The sequence below is a fragment of the Ambystoma mexicanum genome, chromosome 2p (genome assembly GCF_040938575.1).
Source record: "Ambystoma mexicanum isolate Mex_15411 chromosome 2p, UKY_AmexF1_1, whole genome shotgun sequence".
Classification (NCBI taxonomy): domain Eukaryota; kingdom Metazoa; phylum Chordata; class Amphibia; order Caudata; family Ambystomatidae; genus Ambystoma; species Ambystoma mexicanum.
In genome coordinates, this window is record NC_090923.1 from 1143235475 (window position 1) to 1143253279 (window position 17805).

The 17805-nt window shown below is 49.4% G+C and overlaps 1 protein-coding gene across 3 annotated transcripts in view; it reads left to right on the plus strand.

Moving 5' to 3' along the window:
* Positions 1–17805, plus strand: part of LOC138567235 (ceramide kinase-like) — a 276517-nt gene that overhangs the window by 120378 nt on the left and 138334 nt on the right. For all 3 annotated transcript variants that reach the window (XM_069645230.1, XM_069645232.1, XM_069645231.1), the window contains 2 exons: positions 7975–8100; positions 16349–16412. In XM_069645230.1, the coding sequence (XP_069501331.1) occupies positions 7975–8100; positions 16349–16412 (190 nt within the window). The remainder of the gene's footprint in view (positions 1–7974; positions 8101–16348; positions 16413–17805) is intronic.

The window sequence follows — 17805 nt, forward strand, 5'->3', positions numbered from 1 at the left end:
GGTCCCGCCATTCCTCTGCCTCTTCTAGGCATTCACGGAAGCGCCTTCACTGGACGCCTTCCCCGTCCTCATCGGAGGACTGCGCCAGACGGCGTGTGACTTGTCCCACCAAGTATTCGTCGTCGGCCGAATGGGACGCATTTCGCCAGCAGATGATGGCGATTTTCGAATCGCAGAGCACCGTTCCATCCGCACCTTCCAGATAAGCAGGCAAGGAACGAGCGAAAGAGCTAGAGCCACCACTCGCACGCCTTTGGGCTCGGGCGGTCGGCGCGAACATCGGGAGCTGTCGAGGTCCCGATCGGACAAGGTTGATCGCCATAGCCGTGCCAGGTCCAGGTCCCGGTCCTCAACGCTGTCGAGACCGTCTGAGCCTGTGAGGCCTTCTAAGAAGGCATCGATGCTGTCAGTGCCGTGTCCATCGAGGTACTCTCTCGAGGCTCCGGCCTCGAAGCAGTTGTCGAAGTCGTCGGCGCCTCGGTCGACGTCGACGCCGATTCCATCAGCGCCCTCAATGCCTTTTGAGGAGAATTTACCGGAGGTGCCCCGGAGGGCTGTGGAAGCTCCAAGAAAGGCTCTCAGTATATCTGTGAGGCCTGTTTTTAAGCCCTACTCTGTTCCTCCTCCTAGGGTGGATTTGTTCCAACCCTTGGAGTATATTTCAGAGGTGGAGGAAGGGTCTGATGAGGAAAGGGTTGTGCCTCCTTAGGTTCCTGATGACCTGTTGTCTGGTCATAGTCAAATGGAAGACCTCCGTCAATCTTTACATGATGCCAGTGGTCTTGACACCTCCCCGGAGGTTGAGTTTGGCAGGCCTGAGCCTGGTACACATGTCGAATCCTCGTATAGGTGTCTCATGTCGAGGGTGACAGACATCCTGGACCAAGGTCCACCCACTGACCCGGTGTTGCCATTTCATATGGCATTGCAAAGAAGGGTGGTGGTGGCTTGGACTGCTCTGGAGAGTCTCTCGGCAGTGAATAAGTCACTTCCGAAAAAATACCGCCCAGCCAGTGGTGACCCCTGCTACTTGTCAACGCACCCTACTCCGGAGAGTTTGGTGGTGCAGGCGGCTACGGCCCCAGCGAAGCAGGCTGCGTACCCTACCATCCCTCCTGATAGGGACGACAAGCACTTTGATGGTTGGGCGAAGAAGGTATTTTCTTCTGGGGGTATGGCTTTAAAGGCAGCCAACTCCGTTTGTGCTCTGGCAAGATTCACTCACACTCTGTGGAATTGTGTATCGTTGGCAGCTGAGCATATTCCTGAAGGGGAAGAACGGGATGGTTTTCTAGCCCTCATGCAAGACGGCAAGGATGCCATATGTGAATCCGTTCAGTCAGGTCTGGACGTTGCAGACTGTGTCAGCCGGTCCATGGCTGCGAGCACCGTGATACGCAGGTTTGCGTGGTTGCGGAAGTTGGGGTTTGCTCCTGATGTGCAATCCTGGCTTCTCAACATGCCCTTTGATGGTGTGCATCTTTTTGGCAGCAAGGCTGACGAGAGCCTTGAGAGGTGGCAGACCTCCAAAGCTGCAGCGAAGTCTTTGAGAGCTGCAGTACGACAACCTCTGCCTTTTCGTCCTAGGGGACAGCAATGGAGGGGAGGTTCCTTTGGTACTACTCTTCCTTTGGTAGATCGAGAGGAGCTGCCAGTCAAAGGGGCTACCGTAGGAGTACCAGAGATGTAAAGCAAGGTACTCTAGGTGCCAAAGCCGCTCGGGCAGTTGCCTCTTTGTCATCGGGCACTGCCGCAGCCGCGTCCGCTCAGTCATGAGGCCATGTCCCATGGTTCGTCGGTTGGGGCAGACTGGCGCAGCATCTTGGAGAATGGCGTGCCACTACTTTAGATGTGTGGGTTCTGGAGATCATAACCACGGCTAATGTCTCCCCTTTCGGCAGAGGCCTCACAACAATCCACCGGGGAAGCTCTCTTTGAAGCGTCCGGATCCGCTCCTTGCGCAGGAAATCCTATCCCTGCTGGAGAAAGGTGCCATAGAACTGGTGCCTGTAGCGGAGAGGAACAAGGGATGGTATTCCCCTTATTTTCTGATCCTGAAAAAATACGGGGGATTGAGACCCATCATGGACTTGCGTGGGCTGCACAAGCTCCTCAGGAAGGACAAGTTCAAGATGGTAACTCTTTCTCAAGTCCTCCAGGCCCTTCAACTGCAAGATTGGTTGGTGTCTCTAGACCTCAAGGATGCTTACTTTCATGTGCCAATTCATCCAAAGCCCAGGAAGTACCTGAGGTTCGCGGTTGGTGTCTCGCATTTTCAGTTTCGGGTCCTGCCGTTCGGATTGACCTCCGCCCGAGGGTCTTCACCAAGCTGATTGTGGTGGTGGCAGCATATCTCAGGAAAGCGGGGATTCACGTCTACCCCTACCTGGACGATTGGTTGATCAGGGGGAGCTCTCCCGAGCAAGTCCTGGATCATCTGTCTGTCCCCTGCCACTCCCTTCACAAGCTGGGTTTCTCCCTCAATTTAAAGAAGTCCCATTTGACACCTACCCAGTGGCTCCAGTACATCGGAGCAGTGCTCGACACATCCCTGGGGCTGTGTTCGCTTCCCCAGGTGAGGGCTCATCACATTCTACAGATGGTGGACAAATTTCAACGTGCCCAGAGCTTCCTGGTTCGAGTTCTTAAGGTTGCTCGGCCTCATGGCATCCTGCATTTTCCTGGTGCCAGATGCCAGGCTGCCGATGAGATCTCTGCAGTGGGCTCTCAAGATGCAGTGGTCGCAGTTCCTCGGCAGGATGTCGGATCCCATTCAGATTCCGCCCTCAGTCGCACAGGATCTTCTGTGGTGGGCTGTCAAAGGCAGTCTGATAAAAGGTGCTCCATTTTGGCAACCATGGCCAGAGGTGACCATCGTGATGGATGCATCCCTCACGGGTTGGGGAGCTCATGCCAACGAGTTGATGGCCAGCGGCCGTTGGTCTCTGTCGGAGTCCAGACTCCACATCAATCTGTTAGAGCTGTGGGCTGTCAGGCTAGCCCTGAAGGCTTTTCTGCCATCTGTGCGGGGGAAGAATGTCCTCATTATGCCGGACAATACAGTGGCTATGCACTACCTCAACAAAAAAGGGGGGGCAGGGTCACTCCCGTTGTGCAGGGAGGCGATGCCGCTCTGTTTCTGGGCCATTCAGCAGGAAATGTCGATCTCGGCAGTTCATCTGGCCAGAGACGAAAACGTGGCGGCGGACACTCTGAGCAGGCAGAGCACGGTCTCTCAGGAGTGGGAGTTGGCTCAGGAAATTTTGTTGGAGATCTTCGCCCTTTGGGTAAACCCGCAAGTGGATCTCTTCGCCACCAGTGTCAACCGGAAGTGCGAATGATTCTACTTGCAGGTATTTCCTCCAAGAGGAGCCTTAGGGGACGCGTTCGTAGTGGAGTGGTCCTTCCCACTGCTGTATGCGTTTCCTCCAGTCCCCTTCATTCCGCAGGTTTTGCAGAGGTTACGGAGGTTCAGTTCCCGGATGATCCTCATTGCTCCGGCATGGGCCAGGAGAGCGTGGTACCCGGACCTTCTTGACATGTCCATCTACCCTCTGTGCCGTCTTCCCTACCGAGACGATCTGCTCTCACGGGAGGGGAGTCGGGTTCTCCATCTAGAGGTCAAGTCCCTCTGCCTTCACACTTGGTATCTGAAAGGTTGAGGTATAAGGATTGGGATCTCCCCGAAGACGTGATGGAGGTGTTGCTTTCGGCCAGGAGGCCAGCAACGAAAACTCTGTACCGTTGCCGTTGGAGAAAGTTCTGGGACTGGTGCAGGGTACAAAATTTGGATGCTTTCCAATGTTCCATTCCTTTGGTTTTGTCTTTTTTGCTTTCCTTAGCCCACAAGGGCCTGCAAGTAGGTACCATTAAGGAGGACCTGGCGGCACTGTCTATATTTAAGCGCTCGTCTGAGGAATGTTCTTATTTTAAGATCCCTTTAATCTCTCAGTTTCTAAAAGGGCTAACTAATGTGTTTCCACCGTCGCCTTTCCAGGTCCTGGGATGGGATTTGAACTTGGTTTTAAAGTTCCTAATGGGAGCTCTATTTGAGCCCTTACATTCTTGTCCGTTGCAACTGTTGTCTTTTAAAACTGTATTTTTAGTTGCTGTTACTTCCGCACGTAGAGTGAGTGAGTTGCAGGCACTTTCCGCCAAACCACCCTTCACTGTGCTCCATAAGGACAGGGTTGTCCTTAGGGTGCGGCCTTCTTTTCTTCCGAAGGTTGTGTCGGAATTCCATCTGAGCCAGAAGGTAATTCTTCCGGCGTTCTATCCTCCTCCACATCCTGGTAAGGAAGAGGAGAGGCTCCATAGGTTGGATCCTAGGAGAGCTTTGAGTTTCTATCTCTCATGGATGTCCCGGGTCAGAGTGGACGATCAGCTCTTTATTGGTTCTGCTGGAAGGCGTTTAGGGCAGGCTGTTTCCAAACAGACCTTATCCAGATGGATCATATTGACGATGATCTCTGAGTGTTAACGTTTGGCGGGAAAGGACCCTCCAGTAGGCTTATTCTACTAGGAGTATGGCTGCTTCCACTGCCCTACAGAGGGGTGTTCCAATTCGCAATATTTGCGAAGCAGCCACATGGGCCTCTGTCCATACTTTTGTGAAACATTATTCCTTGAGCTCTATCCATGGGCAGGATTTGGCCTTTGGTAAGGCAGTCCTCTATTCTGCAATTTGATTGGGCATTCTAAATTGATGTAATTATAAATTCTTTTCCCACCTCCATACGTTGGTACTGCTTTGGGAGTCTGTCAAAGATGTGGAATACGTCGGAGGACACAGTCCTTTTGAAGAACAAGTTACTTATCTTACCTGGTAATGTTCTTTCGATGGGATGTTCTTCCGATGTATTCCACATCGTACCCTCCCAGCCTGCCCCTCTACAGAATTTCTTATGCTGTTGCAGCTTACGTTTCCGCAAGGCTTCCTGTAGTCATACTGGCAGGAGATTGGTGCCACACGATCTGGGGAAAAAATACAACTGAGGCTTCGGGCGTCGTGCGTCCTAGATAGAACATCCGGTGATGTCGACCCTCGACGGAGGCCCTCGAGGGACAGCGTGTCGACGTCATCAACGCAGGACACCTACGCCGAAAAAGTTTTCCGAAGCAGCACAGCTGTGGTCATTACTATCAAAGATGTGGAATACGTTGGAGGACACAATCCTTTCGAAATAAAAATATCAATATCAATGTTAAATAGAGAAAGGGGTTGAAGGCAGGTACCCTGGCGTGAAGTAGCGCAATAGGGTGGTGACCTGTCTGAGGCTGCCAAGTGAGATGGGACTACCCACAGATGCCATCCTCAGGCCTCACACTCCATGTGGGCGGTACCTGAGTTTAGGAAAGGTGCCAGACTCACCCTAAGCATCCACAAGACCCATCCACGGAAGCTGTGAGGTAATGTAGAAGGTCCCCATTTAGATGGTGCTCACGCCAGGGGAATCCTAGGGAGAAGTAAAGACAAAGTCATCAAAGGTTAAGTAGTTTTATAAATAAAGAGGGGTACCCATTGAGGTGTGGAATATGTCGGAGGATCATCCCATCGAAAGAATGTTACCAGGTAAGATAAGTAACTTGTTCTTCTATCGTGCTCATACACAAGTGTTTCAGGCACGACAGAGCAAGGGAGGGAAACAGGGGAGACCAAAACAACGATATTACTAGGCCCAGTGACATTGAGAATGCGCAAGTGCATGGGAGAGGGGGAGGGGAAAAGTGCATGGAGGGGGGAGAAGTGAGAAGTGCAGAGCAAAGGAGAAACTGATAAATATTAATTAATAAATAAATAATAAAGGCAACAAACAGTGGTAGTGCAGCCAGCAATTGGCAAGTGCTGGGTTTAAGGCAGCAGACAGGGTAGGTCTGATAAGTGCAGGAAGAAAAGGGGGGTGGCTGTATGGGTACAGATACAGACCCCAGTTCAAGGGGTGGCCCAGAGGCAGTGCGGGAGGGTGGCAGGGTGAGCAGGCACCTGGGCCCGGAGGACAGAGAGTAGCCGGGTGCACGGTGCCAAGATAGAACAGATCAGCAGGGGAGAGGGGGAGCAAAGGCAGAAGCAAAGAGGAAGGTCTTGAGGTGCTTCCGGAACAGGAGATGGGTCTCCTCAAGTTTTAGAGTGGCATGGAGGCTGTTCCAGAGGGAGGCCCCAGCCAAAGACAGAGATCTACCCCAGCTCGTTTCTTTGAAAAACAACTGACCCTGAGGGAGTTGGAGGTAGAGGAATGAAGCTGAAGGTATTTTGGACCCAGGCCCCAGAAAGCCTTGTGGACAATGCAGAGGGTTTCGAATGTAATCCTTGCACCCACTGAGAGCCAATGGAGAGATTTCAGATATATTCAATATCCTACCCCTACTTAATCTTTAACCCTACTTAGCATTCTCCTTAACACTTCGCTCAAACTCAACACTTCCCTCTGCTTAAGTCTACGTAACAGTAATTAAATATATACATATAACTTGACATACATATATACATTAACATACAACATATATACTACATATAAACAGTATGCCACAATGGGGTTACTGCTGCAGTCAGTCACCCTTTTTACAGTGCTTTCCGTGAGTTTGTCCTTAGTGGGGCTGGCATGCTGCGGGCTGGCTGTTGTAGTGCTGGGTTGTAGGGCTTGCTTCAGGCTGGCTGGTGCTGGCTGAGGGCCTGATGGCAATGATGGCTGGTGCCTGGCCCCACTGTTCATTTTTCTAGGTGGTCCCATCCACCACATGAGGCCACCCAGGATCACCATGCCCATGCGCTCTTTTTTTGCTTCTGGGCAGTCCCTTGCACGATTGGAGGACCACCCATACTCGCAGCTGTGCCCATAGCCCTTGACAATGTTCTGGGTGAGCCCTGTTGACACCCGCACTCACCGCCACACCTGCAGCATTGTGAAAATCTTTATGGCAGCCCTGTTAGCATGGGGGCTGTGCCCGTGACCGCATGGCCCGTGCTGCGATCTTTGTTTCAGGCAGCATCCCTGTTGTTATGGGGATGCCACCATGCTCACAGCTTTGCTGCCGCAGCCTTGTTGTGTCTTCTGGCCCATCCCCTCAGCAGTGCGTTGGGAGACACAGGAGGCAGGCCACAGTCTTTCACCTGTGCTGCTCCGTTGGACGGCCCAGGGATTTCCTTCACCGGGGCTGCAGGACTTCCTCCCTCGTCTTAACCCAGGTTGACCAGCAGGCTGACCTAGGACTTTTCTTCACAGCTCCACCCTCATGGGTGTAGCAGGCTTCTCTGCTCTTCATCTACCATGCTGCGCCTGGCATACGCAGACCGGGAGGACTTTTTTGAAGGGCCCGCCTCGCTGGCCGCAAGGTAGGCCTTCAGGGGCATAGCCGGGCAGCCTGTTCTGGGCCGCTTTCCACACGCAGCCCAGGCTGGGCTGTTCCTTTTTTCGGCCCAGGCATTACCCTGCACTGGGCCTTTGAAACTGTTGGGACCATCCAGTCTGCCCCCTGGGCAGGCTGACACCCACCACGGCCCCAGCATCTCTGCCTCTTGGTTTAGACTCTAGGGGAGGCTCTCCCAAGTGCTGCCTGGTGCCATTTCTGGATTTTAGCCCCCAACCCCAGGTAACTCTCTCTCCTTCTCCTCTGCTTCTATTTTTTGCTCTCCCTTTCAACTGTTTTTATATCAACTGTTTCCTTTTCAAATCCTCACTGGATCCTTTTCTCTCGTGGCCAGCCCATTCTTGGCCAGGGGAGTACTGTTCTCTCCCTTTCCTTTGAACATTCCATCGAGCCCTATGGTGGGCTGGATGTTTCATTCAGAGCACACACATAAATAAAACACACTACACATTAAATAAAATGCTTTTATTACTCTGGTGTCTGCGTCCTTATTTCTAGGTGTTGCCTTAGGGGACGAGCATGTAGCCCCTACTAGCCAGGGCCTGTGGGGCCACGGGCTACATTATGTTTGGAGGGCACAATTGATAATGTCTCTCATCACCCCAATAGGTGGACGTCGACCAAAGGAACTGCTGGTCTTCATCAACCCCTTTGGTGGTCGTGGCCAAGCTGTTAGGATCTACTCCAGGGTGTCTCCACTCTTCCAATTGGCAGGAATCAGGACCAAAGTCATAGGTATGTACTTCACTAAAGCTTACTGTTCTTTTTCCCTCTGTTCCATCCCTCCCTATCCTTACACTAGTTTACCACTTCTGCCTCCTTTCACCAATCCCTCTTTTCACCACTCCTTCATTGTCGCTCAAACCTTTCTTGTTTCAGTATCATTTAGTAAAACAAATTAGTTGTGTAATAAAATCACCTATTACTAGAGTAAATAGTGATTGTTTCCTTTGTGTTTTATGTTCTATGCTCATTATTAAATGTCTGGAGAACACGGTGGACCCTAGGTAGTTTGAACTGGGCTTTTGCGATCCTATTCGGTCCTGGATGTTGGAGTGCCCATGGAGGTCTTGAATGAGCCTTGCTGGTCATGGCTTGACTTAGTGTAGCTAGGGTGACCCTCGTCAACCCAGGTGTTCTTAGGTATCCTCTGGTGATAGTAGGAAGTTCCAAGTTGGTACTGTGTGGTCACGGAAGTCGCACATAATCTTGGTGGTCATTGTGGGACTGGGCATTTTAGATCGACCAAGGTGATTCTGGTTGCTCAAGATAGGGCGAATGTGGTGGCCTTGGTTCTCCTCAGGCCCAGGATATCATGGTAGGTTCTAGGAGGTCAGGGAGGTACCGGATAGTGTGTGGCTCTCCTGGGTGTTATGGATGATCCTGATGGGTCGGTGTGGTCTTTGCTTATCAGGATTATTGCAAAGTGGTCAGGGTTGTTCCGAGTGGTCTTGGTTGTTCGACTGGTTAGTTGGCTGGTCAGTTGCTTGGCGATCTTGGTTAGTCAGCATGGTACTGGATGGTCTCGGTGGTGCTAGCTGCTGCATCATCCTATTTGCCCTGGGTGAGAAGAGTGCTTGCAGAGAGTTGTACCTGATTGTGCTGTACTCTCAGGATGTCTGGTGGACAGGATGTTCATCTGTGATCTGGGCAGTCATGTAATCTTGGTGCTCCCACATGGCCAAGGTTGGCCCAAGTGTTCAGGGCAGTAATGTGATCTGAGTGGAACTTGGCATTCCTTGGCAATACTAGTGGCTCAGGTTAATACCAAGTGGCAAGGGTCATCTAAGCGGATACTCCCATGTTCCAGAGAGGTAGCAAGTGGTTAGGGCCGTCAAGGATGGTCTCAGGTTGTCTGGTTATTAGACCTCTGTGATTATGATGGTGTCACGTTAATGATCTACTGCAATGAGGATACGGTAACACTCACCTGGACCATAAAAGGATACAGGTTGTTTTTGGCCAATTATTTCAGTTGTCTCGGCTGGGCTATTAGACGTTTGCTCAATAAAGGCTGCAAGTCGTCTTCTTGGCCGATGGTCTATTAATCTCAAACTAAATTAAAACTTGCAATTGATGAACCCCTCTAGCTACTATGACATCCACAGTTAGAGCGGTGAATCAATGGAAAGGGCACAGAGCACAGCAACAACAACGCCAAGCTGTATAAGAAAAGAAAACTCTATTCAGTATCTGTCCTCAATGAATGATATAAAACTACCCCAAAAAGGGAAGGATGAACTAACCTGTTGGTGTCTTAAATGCAGAAAGGAGAACAACTAGTGATTTCAGGAGAGTCTTGAATCCAGGAAGTCCAAAGGGCAACAACGACCAGGGGAGGGGGGTTAGTAAGGCACCTGAACGGAACGAGGGCCACACAAGAATTGGGTTGGTGTACCCCTGGGAAGTGCCCATAAAGTCCAGTGCACATATGTGGCAAAAAAACAAATGAGGAAGTCGAAATACATGGTGTAGAAACAATAGTTCAGTTCACTAATGCCTGTACTCCGTGCTTGGTGAAGGAAAGTAACTGGGTTGGACGAGGTTGATAATCTGTGTGGGAAGTGTATTGTCAGTAATGGGAAGCAGTTGACAGCGCAGTAATTCCTCAGCCAGATAAATGCAGGAAACAACCCAGCAATAGTTAATATAGCGTCCTGGGAAGCGACTGCGAGGAGTTGCGGCAAGAGAATCCTCCGCTAGGAGTATGAAGTCAAGCGAGGATCAGGAAGGAGGTTTCAGATGTAATTACCTGCCCGCTCGGAGAACACGAATTGCTGAAAAGCAGGCGACTTCAATAATAACTGGATACTTGTAGCAGGATAGTATCCACAGCTTCAGAATGGAAAAACAAATAGAAGCAGTGAACGCCACCAGGCGTTGAATCTAAATACGTTCGCTGTAACATCACGTGACAACCAGAACGTGATGACGTGTATATCATGCACAGTGTCCCTGCTGTAAATGCTGTTTCCAAGGCAATCTGTCATACAGACGCCAGCGCGAATAGAACGGCCTGCCTGCCGATCTATGAGCGAAGCGTCTCTATTGAAAACCCTACAGCGCGGGCTTGCCAGCAGAACCAGGGGGAGACGCCACAGCAGGCATGACAGTGCCATCCCCAAAGGCCCCACCACACCCTTCTTAACATGAAACCGGCGTAGCAGGACTGGTGCGTGAATGTTAGACAACGGTTCCCAAGGCCTGTCCTCCAGGCCGTAGCCTTTCCAATCAATTAGATAATAAGGCTTACCAGAACGCAACGCATTTCCAGAATAGCGTTCACCTCATACTCCTCAGAACCCCTGACAAAAACCGCCAGAGGGCGAATAGGTAATCGTGTAGAAGGCAGGCATGGCTAGATGAGGAAGACATGAAAAATCGTGTGCACCCGCCAACAGACTGGGAGATCCAAATGGACGGCAACTGGGTTCACAATACCGGATATAACGTAGGGTCCAATAAACCATGGCAGCAGTTTCTTTTTGCTGGGAATCCTCAGATTCTTATCCGATAGCCAAACCTTCATACCGACCCGATAGGCAGGAGCAGGTGTCCTGTGAACATCAGCATAATGTTTAGAACGCTCCTGGGCTCTTATCAGATGCTTCTTAATTCTGGTGTGTAATACAGTGAGATCCCGAACGCTGGCAGCTGCGGCTGGATTATCAAGAGAAAGCACAGGATCCAATGGAATGGACCTGGGATGCTGGCCATACAAGGCATGGAATGGGGATGTACCAATGGAAGAGTGTAAGGAGTTATTATAAGAAAACTCAGCTGATGGTAACACAGACAACCAGGTAGATTGGAACTGTAAACATAAGCACTGCAGGTATTGTTCCATGATGCTATTTGTCCTTTCGGTTTGGCTTTCTGTCTGGGGATGATAGGAGCTCGACATCCTGTCATCAATGAGAAAGACGGCACTCGAGGCCTTCCAGAAGCGTGATGTAAACGGAGAGCCGCTATCATTAACACTTGGTGAAGATAACCAAAATAGACTTGCCGCATGAACAAGTTCGCAAGTACGGGAGCTGTGGGTACCCCCTTACAGGGAATAAAGAGAGTGAGTTTGGTAAAGTAATACACCACAACCCATATGGTGTCGAATCCTTGGACTGCTGGAAGCTCCACAACGAAATCCTTGCAAACCATATGCCATGGTTTGTTTGGTACCGGGAGAAGCTTCAAAAGCCCCATTGGTTTTCCAAGGTTTGTTTTGCATTGAGCACAAACGGAACACGAGGTGACGTAATCAGTTACATCACGTGACATGGACGGCCACCAACACCATCTACAGAGTAGTTCCAGTGTTTTCTTCTGACCTGTATGAGCCGAAATCAGAGAGTCGTTTCCCCCATTGTAGTGCTTTGTTATGGGTGCTGTCAGTTGGCAGGTAGAGTACTCCCTGAATGAACAGTAGACTGTTGTGTATATCCAAATTATAATCCTGGATTTCACGTGGATTCTAGGTAACCCTGTCTAGAAGCTCCTGCTTGAGCGAAGGCTGTGCCGAACAGCTGCAAATCACATTGTCGGCCAGTACATGAAGCCACTCTGGACGGACATTGGGTGTCCCGCTATCCAAGCGGGATAAAGCATCTGCTTTGGCAATGTGTCGCGAAGGACGATAGGTAATGTGAAAATCAAACTGCGCAAAAAATGCATGCCATCGGGCCTGTCGTGCTGTAAGGCATTTCAGAGTCTTGAATGCCTGGAGGTTACGATGATCCGGGTATACCAACACCGGATGTTTTGCCCCCAGAAGATGGTGGCGCCATTCTAATAAGGCATCCTTGACCGCTAGGAGTTCCCTCTCAGTAAAGGTATAATTCTGCTCGTATGGAGTCAACTTGTGGGAAAAGTAGGCTACCGGATGCACTTCCTTGGTACTGGACATTCCTGGGAAAGGATAGCGCCGATTGCTATACTGGAAGCGTCCGCTTCCACCATGAATGGCAGTTCAGGATCCGGGTGCTGAAGGACAGGAGCCATAGTGAAAGCCTCGTTCAACGAGTCGAAAGTGACCTGAGCAGCGCTATTCCAACAAAATGATACCTTGGAACTAGTCAAGGTCGTAAGGCGTGCTACCGTCAGAGAAAAAGACCAAATGAAACGACGGTAAAAATTTGCAAACCCCAAAAAAGGACTGCAATGCCTTGGCGTTGACAGGTATGGGCCAGTCCAGAATGGCCTTGACTTTAGAGCGACTCATCCGCACTCCATGACTTGTAATATATCCCAAGAACTCAACCTCTTCAGTATGGAAAACACGCTTTTCAGCTTTCACAAACAACTGATTTTCTCGTAACCTCTGTAGTACTCTGGACACATGAGAAACGTGTTGCTGATATGATGATGAATAAATCAGGATATTATCCAAACAGATGACCACAAATTGGTCCAGGAGAACCGAAATCAAGGGTAATGGGTATTGGTTTTTTATGGTTATAGCATTAAGTGCTCTGTAGTCTATACAGGGCCTTAAAACCCCCTTCCTTCTTGGGAACGAAGAATGCAGGTGATTGAGAGGGACGTATAAACCCTGTCTTCAATACCTTGTCGAAGTAGTCTTTTAGGACCTCATCTTCCTGACCTGTCAATGAATACACCCATCCCGTTGGTACCTTGGATTCGGGCATTAGTTCAATAGGGCAGTCATATGTCACACAAGGAGATGTTCCGGTCACTTCTTGGGTTTGGAAACAATGGTCATTGCGGTATGCCGAAGGATACTGTAGTTGACGAGTAACCCAATCTATGGATGTATTGTGTAATGTCAGCCACGCTAAGCCCAGTATTAACTTGTAATGAGGAGCCACAATCACGTCAAAGACCACCTCCTCTGTATGTCCATCGGACAGGACCATCCGAATGGGGATGGTTTCTTGCGTGACCATACCAGAAGTCAATGCTGAACAATCGACAGTGTTAACGGATTCGGATGTCTCCTTCGCAACCGTGGGTATGGCGTTAGCCTTGCCAAAACTGATATTGATATAGTTGTTAGTCGCCTCAGAATCAACCATTGCCGTGGAATGAACACAGGCCCCGGCGAAGTGCAAGTCTACTGAGACAGCAACAGGCGAAGCCGTAGAGGCGAAACGGGAGTCCAGGTTAGGACCCGGCACAGGGACCCCTGCTATTGCTGAGCTTTGCCATTTCCCGAGCGCTTGCTGTTTTTTAGGGCAAGAAACCAATAGATGGTCAGCAGAACCGCAATACATGCATAAATTGTTCTTCCGGCGGTTCTCCCTTTCTGCTGCAAATAAGGGCCACGGATCGCCCCGATTTGCATTTGTTCAGGCTCATTTGACGGAGCAACAGGGGTGTCCGACCGCATGAAGGGTTGCATGTTGGGCTTTTTTCTTGCCCTTTCTGGCGGATCTACAGGCATCGATCTGAAGAACCATATCCAGTAACTCAGTGAACCCCGAGGGTACCACCGGCACCGTGGCCAGAGGGTCTTTTAGCTCCTCAGATAATCCTTTGTAGAACACAGCTGATTTCTTATCCTCAGGCCAGCTGGTTTAAGCGGTTAGCTGATTAAACTTGGCTAAGTAATCCAATAAGGTCTGGTTACCTTGCTGCAGACTCAGTAGTTCTAGATACGTATCTTGTGTTGCATAACACATGTCAAACACCTTACTCATGGCAGATAGAAGGGCATCACAGTCGTAGAGCAGAGGACTGTTAAATTTCAATAAAGTGTTAGCCCAGCCCGCGGCTGTTCCACCCCACCCCCCCCCCCACACTTCCAAATGTGAAAGCACAAAAGCTGCTTTGGTGGTCAAATCAGGGAACAAATTTGGGTGGCAAAGGAAATGAAGGCGACAATGGATGACAAATGTCCTATATGCTTTGGGGTCGCCTGTGAACCTCTCAGGTGGCGCAAGAGGGAACTGTGTGGGCATTACCACCTGCACTGTCTCCTGGTGGGATCACGGAAAACCCGACCCAGAAGCAGTGGCTGCAGGGGGTGCAGTCCCCTGAGAAGGAGAACGCACGCATCCTGTAGAACATTGATGCAGTAACATAAGGCATCCTGTGCAGTGACCATGTCGTTTCTTAAATCAACAATCAGCTGTGTTAAGATTGCCAAAGGGTCTGTGCCTTCCATGTTTAGGCTTCTGATTCTGTCACGCTAATGATCTACTGCAATGAGGATACAGTAACACTCACCTGGACTATAAAAGGATACAGGTTGTTGCTTGGCCAATTGTCTCAGTTGTCTTGGCTGGACTATTAGACGTTTGCTCAATAAAGGCTGCAAGTCGTCTTCTTGGCCGATGGAAGGTCTTTACTTTAGTTTGATAATAGACCAATTGATTAACCCCTCTTGCTACTATGACATCCACAGCTAGAGCGGCGAAATCAATGGAAAGGGCAAGGAGCACAACAACAACAATGCCAAGCTATATACGAAAAGAAAACTCTATTCATTATCTGTCCTCAATGAATGATATAAAACTACCCCAACAAAGGAAGGATGAACTAACCTGTTAGTGTCTTAAATGCAGAAAGGAGGACAACTAGTGATTTCAGGAGAGTCTTGAATCCAGGAAGTCCAAAGGGCAACAATGACCAGGGGAGGGGGGTTAATAAGGCAGCTAGCACCCGAACGGAACGAGGGCCGCAATAGAATCGGGTTGGTTCACCCCTGGGAAGCGTCCATAAAGTCCAGTGCACATACGTGACAAAAAACAAATGAGGAAGCTGAAACACGTGTAGAAACAATAGTTCAGTTCACTAATGCCTGTACTCCATGCTTGATGAAGGAAAGTAACTGGGTCTGACGAAGTTGATAATCTGTGCAGGAAGCGTATTGTCAGTAATGGGAAGCAGTTAACAGCACAGTAATTCCTCAGCCAGATAGACGCAGGAAACAACCCAGCACTAGTTAATATGGCATCTTGGGAAGCGACCGCGAGGGGTCGCGGCAAGAGAATCCTCTGGTAGGAATAGGAAGTCAAGCGAGCATCAGGAAGGAGGTTTCAGATGTAATTACCTGCCCGCTCGGAGAGCACTAATTGCTGAAAAGCAGGAGACTTCAATAATAACTGGATACTTGTAGCAGGATAGTATCCGCAGCTTCAGAACGGAAAACAATCAGAAGCAGCGAACGCCACCAGGTGTTGAATCTAAATACGTTTGCTCTAACATCACGTGACAACCGGAACGTGATGACGTGTATATCCTGCACGGCGTTCCTGCTGTAAACGCCGTTTCCAAGGCAATCTGTCATACAGACGCCAGCGTAAATAGAACGGCTTGCCTGCCGATCTATGAGCAAAGCATCTCTGTTGAAAACCCTTCAGCGTGGGCTTGCCAGCAGAACAAGGGGGCGGACGCTGCAGCAGGCATGAGAGTTGGACATAGTTGTCCCAGGTGGTCCCATTGGTTCTGTACATTTATAGGGGTCCTTGGTGATGGTCGTTACAGGTCCTGTATGGTGAAAGCGGCTGCAGGTGGTCCTAATGGGTCCTAGCTGTTCCTATGTAGTCTTGGTGTCTCCAGCTGGTCCTGGGAGGATGTGTGTGTTCACAGTGGCCCTGTGTAGTCTGGGTGAATATTAGTGGTCTGGGTACTACTGGATGGCCTGGGCCTGGGTATTCAAGTGATTCTAGCTGGTCCTTGTAGTCTGTGTGGTATTTGGTAGTCTGCATGGTCCAGTTGCTATCAGATCTCTCGGTACCTCTGGTGATCAACTGGTGCTGTATAGTGTGGGTGGCCCTAAATTGTCCCATATTGTCTGTGTGTGTGTGTTTACAAGTGATCAGAGTGACTCTTGGTGGTCATGTATGAGCACAGTGGTCAAAAGAGAGCCTTTTGTCTTAGACAGTGCTGATTAGTCTTGTTGAGGATAGTCGGGGTGGTCAGATCTGCATCTAGGAGGTTGATGTGTACCCAGGTGGAACACTTCTGGATGGTCCTGTGTGGTCAGTGTCCATAATTTTCACAAACAATCTTTCTGTTATAGAGACTACCCGTGCCAACCATGCTAGAGACCATATCCTAACGGAGGACCTGCAGGGCGTGGATGGGTAAGTGGTGTCATGCAGAAACTCACACTAACTTCGAAGCAGTCCTTCTATTGAGAGCCTCTCGAAGCATTAATTACCTATGCTTGGGAAGAACTTTTTTCTTTTCCTTTATTTTTTAAACTAAGGATGGATCCATCAGTGCACATAGGAAAGAATAAGTGCACATGGGGTTAGTGTGACACAAAACATCCCATCCTAGCCCTCATGCAAGAGGCCCTTGTTTAGTTCTGACTGTTCATACCTTTTGTAGTTTACTTTTTCCATGATGAGCTCTTATCACATGCTTCAAAGAAATGCAAATATTGTGTGTACCACCTGAGAGACTTTAAGTCCATCAGGGTCTAGCTACACAAGGTACCGTGTTTTTCTGTGAGAGTTTCCTCCGTCGGCTGTCTGTGTTCTCGACTGGGTGTTAGCAGTCTTTTTCTGAGTCGAGTGGGGAATAGTGTGGTGTATCTCGGGGTTGACTCTACCAGGGTCCCCAGTCCATCAGTCAGACATTGTTCCTAGAGCTCCAGATACGATTTGAAAGTAGGAGTATTTTACACCCTATTTTTCGAAGTTGGGAGTAAAATGATTTTTAGGGAGTGTGGTAGGTCAGAAGTAGGAGACAGACTAACATGTGCCATTCTCAAACACGGTTTATTTGAAAATAATAAAGAAAATGCCTAGCTTTCCCTATTCTCCCGGTTTCCCCACCTAACACAACTAAACTAGGGTATTTATCGTCAATGGTGAAGTCCATAACAAAAATCCATCCTCCGTCCAAAGCTAACCTGGGCTGACCCGACCAATAATACTACACAACTAAACTCCAGAAGAATGACTCTCTTCTCCTGTGTTGCTTTTCAGCAAAGTCTGCTTCAACAAAGCATCTTCAGATAGCCTTTTGCTATTTCTCGCACCAAGTCATTTATTTCTTTTAAGGGGCTTTTCCAGGCCTTTTTGTATTGTGCCCTTGGTTCCTCAAATTCTTCCCTTGTGTTTCTTTGGTACTGGAATGAACTTCACCCTGTGTCTCCCAGGTATTTTCTCTTGGTCACTGGTTCTTGCCTTGAGATCTGTGTGCTGTACCCAATAACCAGCATAATTCTGGAGGGTCCCTGGCCCTACAATATGATAGTTACACTAGGTCTGTGAATGTGTTATTCTCACAATACTGGTTTCTTCTGTAGGATGAACAAGGGTATTCTCAAAACAATTCTCTACTCTTGTTATTTATCTCTTCACTGCGATAAGTAGGTTGGGTCCCTGTTTGACTCTTACTCTTCTTAGAGTTTTTCCATTCACTGGGACGCGTATCAGCCTATTCAACTCTTGGATGCCCCTCCAGTGAATTACAAGCGTGCGACAGACTGACAGACTGCCTCCAGTTTGTCTCCCACTTCGTGTA